This window comes from Protopterus annectens, chromosome 1.part0 (genome assembly GCF_019279795.1).
Source record: "Protopterus annectens isolate FY-2018-M chromosome 1.part0, PAN1.0, whole genome shotgun sequence".
Taxonomy (NCBI): Eukaryota; Metazoa; Chordata; order Ceratodontiformes; family Protopteridae; genus Protopterus; species Protopterus annectens.
The window spans coordinates 1,510,368,048-1,510,385,776 of NC_056725.1; the positions used below are offsets into that span (position 1 = coordinate 1,510,368,048).

The 17,729-nt window shown below is 38.8% G+C and overlaps 1 protein-coding gene and 1 non-coding gene across 5 annotated transcripts in view; both read left to right on the top strand.

Moving 5' to 3' along the window:
- The window catches only part of LOC122801768 (galectin-2-like), a 111,539-nt gene that overhangs the window by 80,082 nt on the left and 13,728 nt on the right, over positions 1 to 17,729 (top strand). For all 4 annotated transcript variants that reach the window (XM_044071341.1, XM_044071350.1, XM_044071358.1 and 1 more), the window contains one exon: positions 10,005 to 10,084. In XM_044071341.1, coding sequence (XP_043927276.1) covers positions 10,005 to 10,084 — 80 coding nt within the window. The remainder of the gene's footprint in view (positions 1 to 10,004; positions 10,085 to 17,729) is intronic.
- Positions 10,816 to 10,888, top strand: TRNAI-UAU. Its single transcript has one exon. It is a non-coding gene; the product is annotated as a tRNA-Ile (tRNA).

Genomic DNA, 17,729 nt, shown 5'->3' on the forward strand with positions numbered 1-17,729 from the left:
CATGCCATCATATTCTAGAAGAAGGAGCATAGCAGACAGAAAAGCAGAAGTGTATAGATGATAGATAAACACAATTTCCACAAAGTTAAGACTAATTTTGCGAATTTGCATGCACTGAAGGCAGGAATGTTCTCATAAAGGCACGTTATAGAAGGAACAACTACTACTGTTGTTAGAAGCTCTACCATACCTCTCAACTGTCAAGAATTTTGTAGAAGGGCCAAACCTTTTCCGCATATTTTTGGTCTGTTCCACAAAACAAATAGAGGTTTTCTAGCATATCATTGAGGACTGAAGTGACTAAATAATGACAGAGCCTTTTTTCCTGAGCTTGTCAGCACAAAGTGGGTGGAAAACAAGCCTCAACTCCACAGGACAAAACATGGCATATCTACAATTAGTGGGGGGTGACTTTATTAGCCTGAATGCACCATCAAAGTCTTAGAAAAGGAAATGTAAAAAAATGATGGGCACTTGGAAAGCATGTAGCTGAAGCACTGGTATGTCCTTTAGGGATCATTTGTATGTATCCCAAGGGCCTCCACTACAGAAGATGTAAGGTATTACACAGTGAAAAAATTTGCTTTACTCTGACTTTCTTGGGTGTTATTACTAAGTGGTTTGTCTGTGTGACCTTTCTACTCTTTTGTTTGAATGTTAATATGGGCTGTTTTACAGTTACCCTCATGTTATAGATATCAGGCTTGTTTTTATGTTATTTTTTAGTATGGCCAAACAATTGACTTATACTGTACTGATTGCCCTGGAAAAGGGATTAAACACAGCGTGTTTACAGCTAGTGGGGTTTTATTGATGTGAATGCACCAGTAAAAGTTAAAAAAGTAATGTAACTGAAACACTGGTATGTTTTAAGGGACCATTTGTATGTATCATATGAGCCTCCACTACTGGGGTTTAAGGTATTCTACATTGAATACTTCAAGTTTGCTCAGTCTTTCTTGGAATTTTTGCAAATCTATTTTTAAATTTTATCTATGTTTTACAAGTGCTAATGAGAAACAACATGAAACACACAGCTATGAATGCCACAGTGGTGATTATACTAAAATCATGAATACTAAAAAAATTAACTTGTTAAAATCAACTTGAGAAACTACAAAGTGCTTTATTATAACTTAAGTAGCCCCCAAAATAGAACATAGAAAAGGTACAAAATGTATGTGTTTATTATAATCAAAAAAGTAAAGCTTGTTTTTTCCACCCCACTGGTAAAGACAGGAGTAACAATGCACAGTGCAGATTGAAAACAGTTCACCTTATTTTACTGTTTTTAATAAGAAAATGTTTGAGGTAAAAGGGCATTTCACTTGTCAGTCTAGCGGGCTAGTGCATTGGGCAAGTTGAATAAGCTAACCATGGGCAAGACAAAACATAGGCTGCCAGAGCATATAAATGGCAATATTTATACTATAAGGAATGATATTGTGAGCGATGCATTAACCGAACATAGTGTGTGGGAACCTCAAGAAAATCATTTTATTAGTTCTTGAAAAGTATGAAATGGATTATCATGGGGGGATAATAGTTTGTGGTAGGCAAGAAAGCTTTCTTTGGCAGCTCAATGTAGCAGCCATTTTTCCTCTGGATTTAAATGAGATGGTTAGTTTGGGATGCATTTTGAATTTATGATCTTTAAAATAATAACTTTGATTGCTAGGAAAGTGTCATGTGATGTTATATTTTGTATAAAATGGAGAGTGTTCTTTTTTTACCATTGTTTCTGGTGAAATTCATGTATTAATGTGAACTAAAGCACCACAAGTCAGTTTTGTGCTTGGTGGTCCTTCATATTAAATAACCAGTCAGGCACATTGTCGGGTATAAGTAGCAAAACGGCAGCAGTATGAAAGTAAGGCAGCCAGAATATATGTCTTCTCATTACATTAACATCCTGTACCATACCCTGCACACAAAATGTAGCTGGCAGTTTGTAAAAAAGTGTTTAGGGGGCTCAGAAATATAAAATTTCAAAAGATGTGCTATAAAATCAGATACTCAACAGGAACAGTGGGTAGGAATAAGCAGATAAAATTTATAGTAGTAGGAACACAAGTGAACGCAGAATACTTGTACTCTGGACAAACTGTGGCCTTCATTGTGGATCAAACATAGAAAATTCAGCTAAAAAATCCACTGAATTCTGTCTCTCTTTCTGATATCTGCTATATGCAGATAGCTCACTGGCATCTCCCTATTTTGTAATATTTTCACTGAAAGTCATAGCCTTCTTGAAACAAATACTTGTTAGCTGGGTGAGTCATATGTTCTTTCAGCGAACTCTTTCAGTCTCAGCTTGTAGCACAAAGGCAAGGTTACATTTTATGTACAGGTAACACAGGTACTTAAGTATTGTCTATCAACTTATCAGCCTTCTCTCCTCCTTTTCTTCCTCCGTCGCTGTTTTCTGTCTCAAGTTCCATTAAATACTTTTATGGATTTCTACTTATCATGAATTCTAGTACTACTGTATTAAATGGGAACACAACCCTCTCCCTGAAAATGTACTTTCACAGATACAAGTAGTAGCTGGTCCTTACAATCTGCCCCCTATGCCTTCTCCTTTCTCCTGTTCTTCCTGTTCAGGGTAACCCTTCCACAGCCCCCTGACTTGAACTTGTGCACTCATATTCTACCCCCTTCTCACCTCTGTTGTAAAAAGGGTCACACTCCATTATTCCTTGGTAATACTCTTTATACTTCATTCTATACATGTTTGTGGTGACATCCCTTTGGACTCCTTTCATCAGCCTAATTTCCCTCTCCTTGACTGGCCTCTGTAACTGTGCACAGTATTCAAGGTATGGCCTGACCAGCTTCTGGAAGAACAGGATCATTACCTCTGAGTCTGTTCTGTAAAGGTATACCCCAGCATTTGATTTTATGTTGCCACTGCTTTCTAATTTTGTTCCTGGTGATCTGGTCTGGTTTGGGTGAGGTCAGCACCTCTCATATCTTTTAGCTGTTCTGCTAACATTCCAGTTGCATTTTATCTGCTACATTAACCCTTGGTTGCTGTGGCTAAGTGTATTACGTTGGCCTTTGTTGACAGTGGGCCTCCACTGTCACATTCCTACACACTTGGTCAGCCTTTTCAGATCATTCCCTTAGACCCCTCCACTCTTTTTCCACTACTGCAACTATCTCAGTGTTGTCAGTGAAGAGTAATGGTCTGTTCTCTGCTCCCTCACATATGTCAAACAAACAAGTTGAAAGTACCAGACTCAGAACTAACCCTTCTGATTCCCCAATAGTCATTTACCTTATTCTTGACAATGTCATCTTATCAGAATCCTCTTTGTCCTGCCATTTAACCATGTGGCAGTCCAGTTTTTTATCAGAGGCCATGTCAAATTCTGGATAAATTATGGCTATCAGAACTTCCCTGTCAAGTTCTGCATCCCAGTCAAAAAACAGGATCAGGTTTGAATGACAGCTCCTTCTGGCCATGATCCTCTGTTGTCTGTTGTCTTGCAAAATGATGTCCTCTTGGAAAGCAATCTTCCTTTCCTCAGGAGTTTGTTGAAACTGTTGTTAGTCCAACAGTCCTCTAGTTTCTTAGATCTTTCCTGCTCCCATCCCTGAACAAGATACCCTGTTGGCTGTCTTCCAGTCTTCAGACGCATCTCTTCTTCCTCTCATACTCCTCGATCGTCCATCTTTGCTCACATGGCCAGATCTGTTCCTCCCCTCCTTCTCCATGCTATGCAACAAAAACAGCTTTGTTCCCCTTCTTGGCACAGTTTACAAACTTTCTTTAAACTTAATCCCTCATCTACTAAATTGCCATTCTGTCTGCCTCCTTATATTGTACTTCCTCTACAGCTACCCCCATTTTCTTTTCATCACCTCTAGGCCCTATATTTTGCCATAACTGAAGGACTTACATTCCTAAGCAGCAACAACAGCCTTCTCCTCTTTTTCTATTTATCCTTTGTCTCACATCTTTGTCCATATCCCTGATTAGCCACCCATGCTCCACTCCCATAGCTTATTTACTCTTTCCTTTTGTCCCCAGATCATTAACTCATGTGGCAGTCTTATGTAGCTCATAATCCACTCTCCTATAATCCCACATCATTATGTTCTTGGCATTCCTACCACACCACAAAGCAGCCTGATCACTGTTGGCTAACATTACTTTCCCAAAAACTTCATTGACTTTCTCCTCCTTAGTTAGAACCATACCCATAGTTCTACCTTTGCTAATACAGTCGAAAAGCTGTTAGCTGAACCTTACATACTCCAAGAATTCAGTTCATGTCCCTCTCTACCATGAAGCTTGGAGTCCTCACATTTGGTCTTCATAAATTCAGAATACCCTACAAGTATAATCTTTTAACTTCCTTCCCATCCTTTATTTTCTCTCCACTATCCCATCATTCTCACCTCTTAACATGTTTTGGGAATAATATGTCATATCAATCTGCCAACATTACCTCTTGTCTCTAACTTAGGTGTCAGGAAGTTTACCCTAGGTTCAAACCTTGCCTTCTACTTTGTCCTCTCTTGTATACTAAAGTTCCAGCTCTTCTCTTAACCTTGTGTTTTAAAGCTCTCCTTTATGCATTGTGCAATTCCACCTGCAGCCCTTCTTTCTCTTGTTAATAGAATACCCACTGAAAATGGTTATAAGAGGTCTATGACAACCTGCCTATATGAGGTAACTTTTAATATCTGATTAAACTGATCTATTTATTTATCTCTTTTACTATACATTTTTATTGCAATGTTCTGCCTTAATTTTATGCTTCTTTACTATTTGTGCATTTTGTTATTTTTACTTTTGTAAAGTATTTAGCTGTAAGCAGTGTAAGAAAAAAAAACTTGAATATGAAGTGTATAATTCCTGAGGCAATTCTGTGCCTCACTCCCACTTTCCAATGGCTGATGTTTCTGTGATATCAGACAGGTGGTTACAAGGTTATGGCCAATGATAACAACTGAAAACAACATTTTATTTCCACAATATGTGACTTTTTCTTTTGGTAGATTCTTAAACCTAAAAGAATTGTTGAACTACCCAATTTCCAGTCGGACCCAGAATAGTTCATTAGTTTGGTTACCTGGGTGGAAATGTATGTATTAAGTTTAAGATTGTTGTGTTACTTGCTGAACAGCTGTACAATTACTTCCTAATTTCATGTCATTTGATGTCAACTTCTGATGATGCAGCTCTGGGCACAGTTTGTAGTGGGTCTGTTTTTTTGGTAGTAGAGTTCAAACATCTAAAGTGATGCAGAATGTTACAAAATCTAGCAGCTGATGCACTTGACAGCACTGGCACAAAAGATGGGCATTCTCCATTCTGGGGGGGGGGGGGCAAGTGATGGTGGGTCCCACCCAGCTCACACCACAGCTGTAATGGAGAGCAGAGACTCATTATGATGTGGGGTGCCATTGTAAAGAAGATATAGATGTCAGCCCAAACCAGTGATGGTAGCACTTGTCAGCACATGTGGGGAGCACATGTGCATTGACAGAAGTGTACATGCAGCACTTGCTGTGGCCCAAGCACTCACAACACCACCAGGGTGGATTCAGACCATAAATAAAAAATGCTGTTATTGTTGGGATGCCAGTGAGAGCACAAAGCACCTTTGCGGCTACGTGGATGGTGGCCCTCCTCAGGCAGCACAATGTCTGATCAAGGAGAGTCTTGGTTTCCAGCCACAGTAGCAAACATTATACATAAAAAAGCTGAGATGGCTTTTAGCCTCAGAGATCTGTGAATTACTCTGACTGATAGAAGATTCTCAAGCAATAGAAGTGGGACTGTGGGAAGGGCTAATTGAGTTTCTCTCCAGTGCTAAAAATGTCCCAACATGTCATGGTGTCATTGTATTATCTTTTCATCCCCACGTCTGCTACCATCAGGCCCTGACCTCCTATCAACTTTATAGATCCTTTCATTCTCTGACCATGAGAGCCCTTGAGCTAATTCATTTCTATGAGGTGAAATATAAGTGTGCCAACAGTGGAAGCTGTCATTCCTATGCCAGGGACCAGGTATTGTGCATTTAAACCCTTGTGTCTCTGCACACACCCAGAATATCAAAGGGTTTGGCAGGCAGTGGGTTGTTGCATTGTTTGCACGCACAGTACCTCCATATATAATACATAATAAAATTGCCCTGTCCCAATTTTACACAGTGCCACCACTATCCTTGGTCTCCACAAGAGTGTTTCCAGGCACATCCCTGTCCTCTTTCCACAAACAAACAACAGTGGACTTAGCAACATCACACCCCTCCTTCCCTGCACCAACAGCTGTGCAAGCCACTGGTCAGATTTGAGTTGGGTGGATTGTGGTCAGGGCTTTACCTGTGGAACAACCTTTGAAAGTCAAGCTATCTGGCAATTTGTGACACATGGTTATGGGTATGAATGGCTCATAATTTTCATCTTGTAGACATGGAATTCATTTCTTAATTTCCACCTACCTAGTGACCCTCAAAATATCAGCTAACTGTATAGTACTCTCATATTAATCATACAAAGAGACATATGTTACTAGTGTAGTACCTAACTGATAAACAAATAAGATGATCATATAAAATAAACAAGTTGTGTTGGTGTTAGGAGAGACTTTTAAAGTTTACAGTCATCCCTAATAAGTAAAAAGTCTGGAACTCAGACAAGCTGTGCCAAATAAAACCATTAGCTGCTGGCCAGTGGGAGCTAATCATCCAACTAGGGAAGCAATTTTGACCTTCTGGACACAAGTGGATGGCCAGTACTGATGTGCAGATTGTGAACATTCTTCTAGTATAGGTAAGGACAAAGAGTCATTTCATGAAGTGTGAAAATTAACTCTGCATGTTAGAGCTTTGAACATATAAGATGCAGATCCAGTCTCTAAATAGCAGTGAAAGTTGAGTTTGGGCATTCAGACTTGTATTACTTTTAGAGATAGGATGAAATCCTCTAGTAATATCCAAGACCTCGCTGGTCTTGTGGAATGTTCTGGTTGGCTAGCTTCCAAGCATTGTCTGGATCTCTTTCATTGCACCTACTTACTGCTCATAAGAGACATCTGGCAAAGACAACGATGGTAGTGGGGAGGGGGAAAGAATTGTATATGTTATCCACAAACTTATAGGGCACGTATGTGACTAGAGCTACTACCTCCAACATGACCTTACAGACCAGTCATATTAAAGAGGTCCCTGGTATCTGGGCCAGCACCATTGGTGGGAATCATCAGAAGAAAATTGTTGAGTCTCATGACTCTTGCTGCATGGTCTCTGGAGATGCAGTTTTCTCTGACTTCTGTGCATCCTTCTGATGGAACATTGTGAAAGGTGAAGTTTTACACCTACAGGAGTAAGAGTTTACCTGCTTTCCAACACTGGTTTTTAGAAGTCACAGATCCCAGATACACACTTTCCCAGTCTATGCAGAGCTCACAGTTCCCAGCATGGAGGACGGATAGCTGGAGAATGCATAGTAGAGTGGTGCAGGGGAAGCATGCTGAGCCCATAACCCAGAGGTCGATGGATCGAAGCCATCCTCTGCTATGGAAAGGGTAGGAAGATTTTGGCGGCGCAGTGGTGCAGCGGTTAATACTGTCACCTCACAGCAAGAGGTTCTCCGGTTCGATTCTCGGCTGTGGTGCCTTCTGTGTGGAGTTTGCATGTTCTCCCTGCATTCGCGTGGGTTTCCTCCGGGTATTCCGGTTTCCTCCCACATTCTAAAGACATGCTTCTGGAGCATTTCTCCCCGGGCCACCACTGAAAACAGGATCTGTGGAGCCTAGTCGGACTTTCCCGGTCAACAAATGTTAAATAAAAAAAATAAAAATAATAAGGGTTCCCTGAAGGTCATGGCTATAAAGGAAGCTGTTCTCCTTCTACAAAGTCTCTTTAGAAATAGAACATTTAGGTTAAGAGTTTTAATATCCTGATATATAACACGGGATAAACATACACACTTTCCCAGTCTATGCAGAACTCACAGTTCCCAGCATGGAGGACGGATAGCTGGAGAATGCATAGTAGTATTCCTCATTTAGACTACTGTAAAGACAGTGAACTGAAGCTTGAGTATCTCGGCCCACAGAAAACCTCCCTTAAAGGGATATAATATCTGGTCTTCATGCAAAGAATTGGGACCACACTTATCAGGACTTTTACATTCATATTTCACAATGTCCAAAAATATGCCATTCAGAGGTGCAACACACAAGAGGATTTCTGTGCTGTCCTAAAGGCCTTGTAGAGCTTTCTTTGAGGAATGAGTGAGTTTCCTATCCTCCTCTCTCCTACATAACTTTTAGAATTTCACAAAAATGTGGGCTCTTTTTAGTGAAGGAAAGAAGGGGACACATTATTCATTATCTACATCGTCTGACTCTTGCTCATAGTCTTGTAGGGGATCTAGCTGCTTTGATTCTTGAAGACTTTTAATAAGCCTTTTAATTGCAAGCAATTAATTAAAAGAAGACTCCAGTGACCTTTTGAACTGGCCAAACTTGCCAAAAGTTACAGATACAGGAGAGGAAGAAGCTGAAGTACCAGCTGGAGCTGTGAAAACTTCAAGGGAGAGGGGAGGAGGTCTGGTTGAGAGAAAAAGATCGTGACTTGACTGGAAAGGGCCAGTGCTGTAGGGAATATGATACTATGCATAGCAGGACCTGCCTACATTAGCATTGCTTCTCTGAACTACAGTGATGGGAGCTCCTCTCTACAAAGGGAAATAGGCTTAGGGAATATGTGCCTGTGTAACTGATGCTAGACAGGGTAGCATCAAGCAAACTATGAGGTACGCAGATATGGGGAGAGTGACATTGTCAGGGCTAATGTATTTCAAGCTGAAGGCTGTTCAACTGATAACATTTGAATGGATGTTCATCGAACTGGTGCATCTATTTTGGCACATCAGATATTGCTATTTTGAAGTTTAATGTCCAGTCAAAGACAGCTTCTTAATTTACAACAACTACAGCCACCAATTTGTAGTCATTTCCACTGAAATGGGGATCCTCCTGACAGACGAAGGAAAGACCAGCATTTGTACTACAGAAAAGTGAGGTGTCAAAGCAGAGAATGTCTATGGTGAAGAAACAGGCTCAGGTCTGGCAGATGGGGGTTCCACTACTTACGAAGAGGCCTCATTAATAATAAGTGTGGAAAGCTGGGCTTTCAACTCAGCCTTCTAATATAGTATGGCATTTTTCACAATTTTTAGCACAACAGTAAACTGGCCTTTGATGCATCTTTTTACATTTGTACAAACCCTCATGTTCCTTATGAGATGTTTTAGAATATTGTGGTTAAAGATGTACAGCAGAAGAGGTAGGGGGTCCTTGTTCTAGTACAGACAAAACACCCTTGGATGTCATTCAAGATGATCAGGCAGATTAAACACCTCAGTTGTCCTTCTGTAAAGGAAATGGTTTGCCACAAACCAACAAACAAACAATGCCATGGCAGCTGAAGAGGAATAGGCTTGCTTGAGACACAGATTACCTGAACTAAAAATATTATAAACAAATAGGAAAATAATTAGTTTAAGGCAAATGTAATGGCAGAATATAAAGATAACCTAAAAGAGGGTTGAATAAATTAGTACAATTGTTGTAAGCTATCAAACAATAAATCAGTATTCTCAAAGCAGCCAGGGACCATCTACTATGTGGCCAAACTCATTCACAGTGGGAAACAACTGGAATATTCTGGTAGTGGAGTGCATTGAGCAATTGTGTGTGGTATTTATTAGCCTGGCCATGGTTTGTGGACCTAATATCTGAGGCATCAGTCAAGTACTTTATGTTCCCAGGTTCTGCAAAGTCAGATCTTCAGCTCCTGAGTTACATCCACAGATTTGATGTTTAGTAATGCACTTGTCATATGTGACCTTGTACTTGAAAAAAATTAAATCCTATCTTAGATATTAACTTTTTAAATTAAAATCTTAGCAGCTTTACTCATCTGCATTTCTTGCTGTTTTTTTAATTATACTCATATTTCTTTATTTCTTTGCAGGACAAGTTTGAAATTGTGAATATTGATATAAAGCCAGGTACCTCCTTGACATTTAAAGGAGTGCCAGGCAGTGAAAACAGGTAAGTTTACACACACAGTTCTGAAAGTCAAAAAAATATTTGTTGTAGCTAAAGAATATAACTGTATTAAGCAAATCAGAAATCAGTTGCTGGCAAAATAACTGTTTATATGTTATAGGATAACATTGGGCTGTAACAAGCCACAAATGCTAATCACCATCATATATCCTCTTTGCAAACCAGTGGCCCATTTATGCTGAATTTATATGTCATAATAAATTGACCTTTGTATTTCTGAGGTAAAGAATACAAGACGAATAGGGGAGAATCTGAATAAGGTCTGTTAGCATATACAACAATGTGGTCCCATAAGTCCTAATGGATTCATACTTAATTTACAGAAATATAAGCACTAAGTTTTGTCAAAACAGAGTCTCATTCTAAAGGTAAAGCATATCTCCTCTGGCCATTAGTTTGACTTTAAGATCTCTAATTTTCTTAAAAATACAACTTAAAAAGATTAGAGTGATGTCTAGTATGCATTATTCCACACGGATGTTCTGTTAGAGACTGGGTTTGAAATGGACAAGGTTGAAACTCATTATTTACATGCTTCCAGCATGCACCCTGAACATCTCTTTAAGTCATTGCCTTATGGCAAATTTAGAAGAGTATGGATGAATACTTCTGAGATGGCTTCTAAAGAGAAATCTGTGGCTGAAGTACAGGAGAGATTATTGGCCAGAGGGTATTTGAGATCTATTCTTAATGAAGCAATGAACAAATTGTCTGGCTCTGTAGCTCAGGGGCTAGAGCACTGGCCTTATAAACCAGGGTTCATGAGTTCAAATCTCATCAGGGCCTGTGGTTTATTTTGGGTTGGGAGGATGGCCTAATGGTTAAGGTGTTTGCCTTACAAACACAAAGTACAGGGTTTGAATCTCACAGGGGATAATTGGCTAGGCTTAAAATGGCTCTCAAGGGCAGTTGGCCTAGTACTAATCTATGAACCTATGAACCTATGTGATAAGTAGGGAACAATTGTATGAGAATATTAAGTCTGGACATAGAATTCAATTTACTTCAAGAGAGGCGGAGACAGAAAATAAAATATTTCTTGTTACTAGGTTGACACACTCACACAGGTGGTTACAAGGTTACGGCCAGTGATAACAGCTGATGATAAACTCAGCACTTTATTTCCACATGTGACTTTTTCTTTTGGTAGATTCTTAAACCTAAAAGAATTGTTGAACTACCCAATTTCCAATCAGACCCAGAATAGTTCATTAGGGTCTTTTCCTTGTGGAAGATGCATTGTGTGCATAGAATCAGAACTGTATCTAAAACTATGATCAATGGGCACAGATATGTCTCTCAAGCAAGGTTTATTTGTCAGTCATGTGGTGTTATATACATTCTGGGTTGTGGGTGTGATGAGGTTAGATGGTATATAGCTCAGGCCAAAAGAAAAGTTAAGATCAGAATTTTGAAACATTTGGGAAATATTAGAAGGCGTAATATAGGCTTCAGTCCAGTGGCAGAACATTTTATTGAAGCCCATTTGGGAAATTTTGATTCCCTGTTTTTTAGTGTATTAGTCTAACCATCTGGCAACTGTGGTAGTCGTACTCTATTTACTAATAAGTTAAATCAGCTGGAGACTACTTTCATTTATAATTTTGGAACCTTGGTCCCACATGGATTAAATCAGGAGGTGTTGTTAAATTTTTGAAGAAATTTCATTGATAATATGTCCATATATGTATATATGTGTGTGGGTATATATTATTCATATGAGTATATACACACATTATGAGAAGGTGCTGTTGTATTTTTTTATGTAAACTTTAGTTGATTTTTTTTTTGATGATGTTGCTGCAGAATTCATTGTAATTTTGTTATAATTTTGTTGCTGCTGAAGTTCTATGGGAAATGTAGTAGTTTTTCATGACTAAGGGATGTGTTTATGTATAATGTGCACTGGTCACTTTAAAAGTGCGATGTATAGATACATTTTGAAATACAATTGTTTAATTGTTTAGTATATTTAAGCTTTAGACTTTGATATCTTGATATCCTTTGAAGGCAAAATGCTGAGGTACCAGGATTAAAGCTGTTTGGTACTTCAAATCTGTGTATGCATTTTGGATTTATTACTCATTATTCACAACCTGACAAGCTGCAACTCATGAATTGCTGTTTGTCTTAGAAAATCATTGTGCTTTGTGTTTATGCTACAGTCGCACCAGTGATTTCATTGTTTTTTTTTTCCCTCTCACTTTTTTATTTTCTTCCTCAAATTTGCAACTATGCAGTATATAAACAAAGAGAGAGAGATATGTAATGGGGTATGGCAAGAAACCCCCGACATAAAGGTGGCAGGAGGGCTTGCTCCCCAGCAAAAACTGCTTTTTATTGTGTTTTTCATCCATACAAAGTTCTATTCATCTTGTAGTCTCACCTGGAATGCACCTTAAGAATCATTATCTGTTTATCATTCTTACACAGTGACTGTTGCGTTCTTCATGTCAGCAAACTGTAGATGAAAGGAAGGCAATCAGTGCTAACAGCCAAAGCCCATGCAAAAACGTGCTTACATTCATGGAATCAGAAAAACTACAGTGCTAAAGTTGTGATATCAAAATATCATTGGTACTCAGCAATGCACAAAATTAGATATAATATTCGTTTAATTAGGGATAAGGCGTTACAAAAAATGTGTACAATGGTAATAAATAATAGCAGTGCATACTTATATAAATACGCTGAACCGGGTCTATATTAAATTCTCAAAAGCCGACAATGCTGACTCTGACATTGTCGACCCAAGAATAGCGAAAGTGCAGAACATCAAGCCAGTAAACGGAAATCTCCATAAGGGGAGATTTCCATTTACTGCAATGTAGTGTGGTCTCGGACTTGATATATTTAAGTAGCGGGGGGTGTGGGTTTTTTTTTTTTTTTTTTGTTTGTTTTTATTTTTTTTTTTACGAACATTCAATATTTTAACAGTTCGATCACTAAAGGTCGACCTTTAGTGGTTCGAACTGTTAAATGTTCGATGTTCTAATATAGACCCACTGAACAGACACTTAAACTAAAGAAGTATGACAGACAGTATAGAAATTCCAAAATTATAAACACTTAACCTCTTGGATTATTACCTGAAAGCATTTTTGCATTGTAAAATACTAAACACCCATGGCAGTGAATTAAACTAGCAAACCAGTCTCAAAAGAAATGCATACATTATTTTTATTCTTTGGTGTAAACCCTGGAAAGCTAAATTTTCACCTTATGGGGAGGTACACAAACACTAAAGCAATCCACTTAAATGCATGCATTAAATCAACATATTTCATGTAAACCCAATCAAACACTAAGAAATAGCAATGTCACACAAAGATGAATAAAAAATATGCATATAATTATTTATAAATAATATTACATTAAATGGTTCCATTCAAATTCATTATCTAATCCATCAAGCCATAGTGCTTTATACTTTAAAATAAAACATGTCTTCCGCTACCCTCAAATGAAATAACTTACCACCACCTCTAGGCACTCTGGGCCAGTGTAAGATGATAAATCTTAAAGAAGATACTTTTGCTTCATGTTTTAAACAGATACAATACCGCAAATGTGTTCGTCTGACTCTTACACCGAATACTTCAAGTTATATCCACATTTTATCCTATTGACCAAACACATTAAGTTACACGCAAATAAACTTTTAAGGACATAGGGTCTTCTGCTAATCCTAAACTGTTTCTGCTCAACTGTATCAGAACAAACTTTACAGGGTAATTTGAAATTATAAATCAGTAGTACCTTTTTAAACGGAGAAGTATGCAGGGTTTTTTTTATCCATGAGCCTTCCTTACTCATTCTGGTGAAAGAGAAAACTCAGTAAGATGGAACAATCACAGCTGACTTCTATTGGTTTGAGACCTCTTGATTGTAAGGCCTTAGAAATCTAACTAAAGATCTGAAAATTTTGTTCTTGACCTTAATAGTGGCATTCAGCACCTGTACTTTGTACTTTACATGTGAAACGAAAATCAAGCACACTGAATTACTGGAGTTGGAACTCTGTCAGGTTGGATCGTGTTGTGTTTTCCTTTCTGTATCTTGCCAGTACTAGCAAGATAAATGAAAAAGATGTAGCCAATTTTCACATATCACCTGCAAAGAGATAGCAGAGATCATCCGAAAAGTATTAAACAGTAAAGATATCACGGTGCAGGTAAAATGCAATGAGATGAAATATGAACGGAAATTATAAGATAATTCATTGCATCAACAATCTGAAGTGAGAAATAACACAAGCCTAATGCATCAGTTAAATGAAACAAGGAACAAAAGTTTAAAGGGTTAAAGGGCAAAGCACTAAATAATTTGATACTTTGGGGAGTAAAAATGTGAAGGATTTCGCTGAACTCAAGAGGTGGTTCTAAAGATGCTTTTTAAAAGTGATACCTATTTCCAGCTCTTTAGGTTAAAGTGTCTCCAAGTATCCTGATCCCAATGATAGGAACAATTGCCAGGCTTCAATTTCTCCTACAAAATCATAGATATAACATGAAAAGAAAACTGGACATGAAACACTGGGCACACCTACTTGCTTTACACCTTTCTTCATCTGAGAACATTCTCCTGATTTAACTAACATCTTCCACCTGGCCCACTTAATAAATGTTCGGAACCCATTAAATTGACAATTCTTGCAGCGAAAGTCCCCCCCCCCCCCCAAATGTCCAATAATGTTAAAAGACTTGCAGTGTTAAAAGCTTATTTTACACATTGATTTGCTTATGTTTGTTCTGCTGGAAAGTCTAGAATGGGCATTTGCTTTACCACTTGTTCTATTTAGCTGTAGGATTTCAAAGAGGGGTGGGTCATTCATAGTGTGGAAGCTAAGCTGTGATCACACATCAGGAGTCTGTATAATACTGAGTAAACTGACAGAACTTTTAGACTATCAGAAAAACTAAGGTTATGAGACCTGAGATCTTTTTGGTGAGAAACATTGAGGTCTCTCGAGCTGGTTTAGGTGCTTTGTGAGATAAATGATGAAAGGAACACTATATTCAATGATGGGCCTAATAAGGAAGGAATAACCTAGGACTGTAACATCTTTAGACATTAAGCTGATACCACGAAGGACAACCTGTACAAGGTAGAATGATTTCCTAATTAAAGTAGAAATACAGTTGGCAAATGAGAGTTTATCAACAAATGTACCCAGTTACCTGATGCCTGTGTCAGATTTATATGGAATATTGTCTATATAGTAAGCAGAAGTAATGCTAGATTTATCAAAGGAAACTATACTGCATTTCTCAGCATTGAGGATAAGCCCTCAAGTAACATATATATGTTTGGTACAACTCTTGCTGGAGAATTTGAGTATCAGAATGGGATACAATAACTGCATCAGCGTTTCAGTCATTGACAAACATGGTTAACCGTAGTCCATTAATATCAGCTTTCATGCCAGAGAAGTAAATACTAAAGAGGAGGGGGCTCAGGATGGAGTACTGTGATACATCACTGGTGATGCTTCTATGTCAAGAGCAAACACCACTGATCTAAGAAGCATGAATTCTGTCCAATTGTCAGTTACCTATCTAGCAAACTATGTCTGGGATAATATTGATTTGGGAGAGTTTGTCAATAATACCAGTATGACAATGCAGTGGTACCCAGGAACCACATATTATAAAAAAGTGCTGCTTTGCATTACTATTTTCTGTGACTGTCATTAGTTCACTTTGACAATGACCCTTTTCCATATCACTGCTGAGGCAAATTCTGACACCGCAGTGACATCTAGAAGAATGAGGATATTCACTTGTTTATTTATTTGATTGATTGGTTGATTGATTGATTCATAAACAATAATATAAATGACATAAAACATTATCCACCATTTAGTTGTTTGGTAGTGATGACACTGTTGCTTCAGTATGCTACACTTCTCTCAGAATATTCAGAACACCAGCTGGACTACATAGCAAATATGGATGCAGGTAAAATAATGTTTTACACACTTTTAACAGAGTCTGGCATGCTTAGAAAACCCACAGATCTTATGGGTTGCAACAAGGATATACTTTAAAAATACTAAAACACCCAGTGAGAAGATGAAAAATTTTGTAAGATAGTCTAAGTTGGGCTAGTACTTTGTGAATTCAGATTGCAATATGTTTGTGAAAAGTGAGTTGCTGGTCAAGTAGGAGACATAGGTATCATTCTGTAACAACAGGGAGTGGGGATCCTGTTGGATCAGAAATTACTATTTTTCGGAACTGCTTAAGTTTTTGATGTGTGCCAAAAAGCAATAGAGTGGGAAAACAGTACATTTGCACAAGGACTGAAGAAAAAAATGCTCCACAGCAAGGTGTTAATGTACAGGTAATGCCCATTGGAAAATGAGTCCACCACTGTACATCAACATATTAAGGTGCCATGAAGCTCAGACAGCGAGGCAGTCACCATTATTTTACACTGGCTAAGCAGTGCTTTTGCTGTTTAGTGAGTGCAAAATTTAAATAAATAGAGAATGTTTAAAAAAATGAAAAGTGTATATGTGTGTGTGTGTGTGTGTGTGTGTGTGTGTGTGTGTGTGTGTGTGTGTGTGTGTGTGTGTGTGTGTGTGTGTGTGTGTGTGTGTGTGTGTGTGTGTGTGTGTGTGTGTGTGTGCTTGCATGTGTGTGTGTTTATGTCTGCGTGTGAGTGTATGTGTCCATGAGTGAGATTGATTGAGACATTATTTTAGTCTTGCCATTCAAGGTACAAGGTTCGATCCTGACCTCCGACCAATAGCTGTTTGGAGCTTGCATGTTCTCCCTGTGTGTGTGTGTGTGTGTGTGTGTGTGTGTGTGTGTGTGTGTGTGTGTGTGTGTGTGTGTGCTTGCATGTGTGTGTGTTTATGTCTGCGTGTGAGTGTATGTGTCCATGAGTGAGATTGATTGAGACATTATTTTAGTCTTGCCATTCAAGGTACAAGGTTCGATCCTGACCTCCAACCAATAGCTGTTTGGAGCTTGCATGTTCTCCCTGTGTCTCTGTGGGGTTTCTCCCATGTCCAAAAAACATGCTGAATGTTTCCATCTCAAACTGACCAATAAATGGCGCTGTGGGCAACAGCATAAATCTATATGATGCTCTATAGGGGGAGGAGTTGTACAGACCTACCGCTTTGGGCATCTACTGTGGTGCACAGTATCCTCAAGATAGGAGAACACAGATCACATACTGCACACCATGGCAGGACTAGAAACTCGATGGTGTAAAATATTGCTCTACGTGATTGGTCATGTTGACTAATGTCACCAAAAATGGGCATGGATAGTTACCGGTGATAAGTGGGTTGAGGACCCAGTCTACTCTGGCCCACACCAGGGACCCTTTCTAACGGTGGGAGGGTATGTGTCCCTATTGGCCAGTGTGTGCCCATCATAAAGCCCAGCAGCCCTGGGCCAATAAGCTACTGGCTGGCCAGTGTCTAGTTTCCCAGCCTGGGTTAACTGGGATAGCTCTGTTGAGCGAATGCTGGATGTAAAACTAACCAAACTGCCAAACATGAACTGAGAATTACTATGCTTAATGTAGGTTCACTGATAGGACACAGCTTGGAAGTGGATGACATGATGATATGGAGGAGGCTGGACATCCTATGTATCTAAGAGAAAGG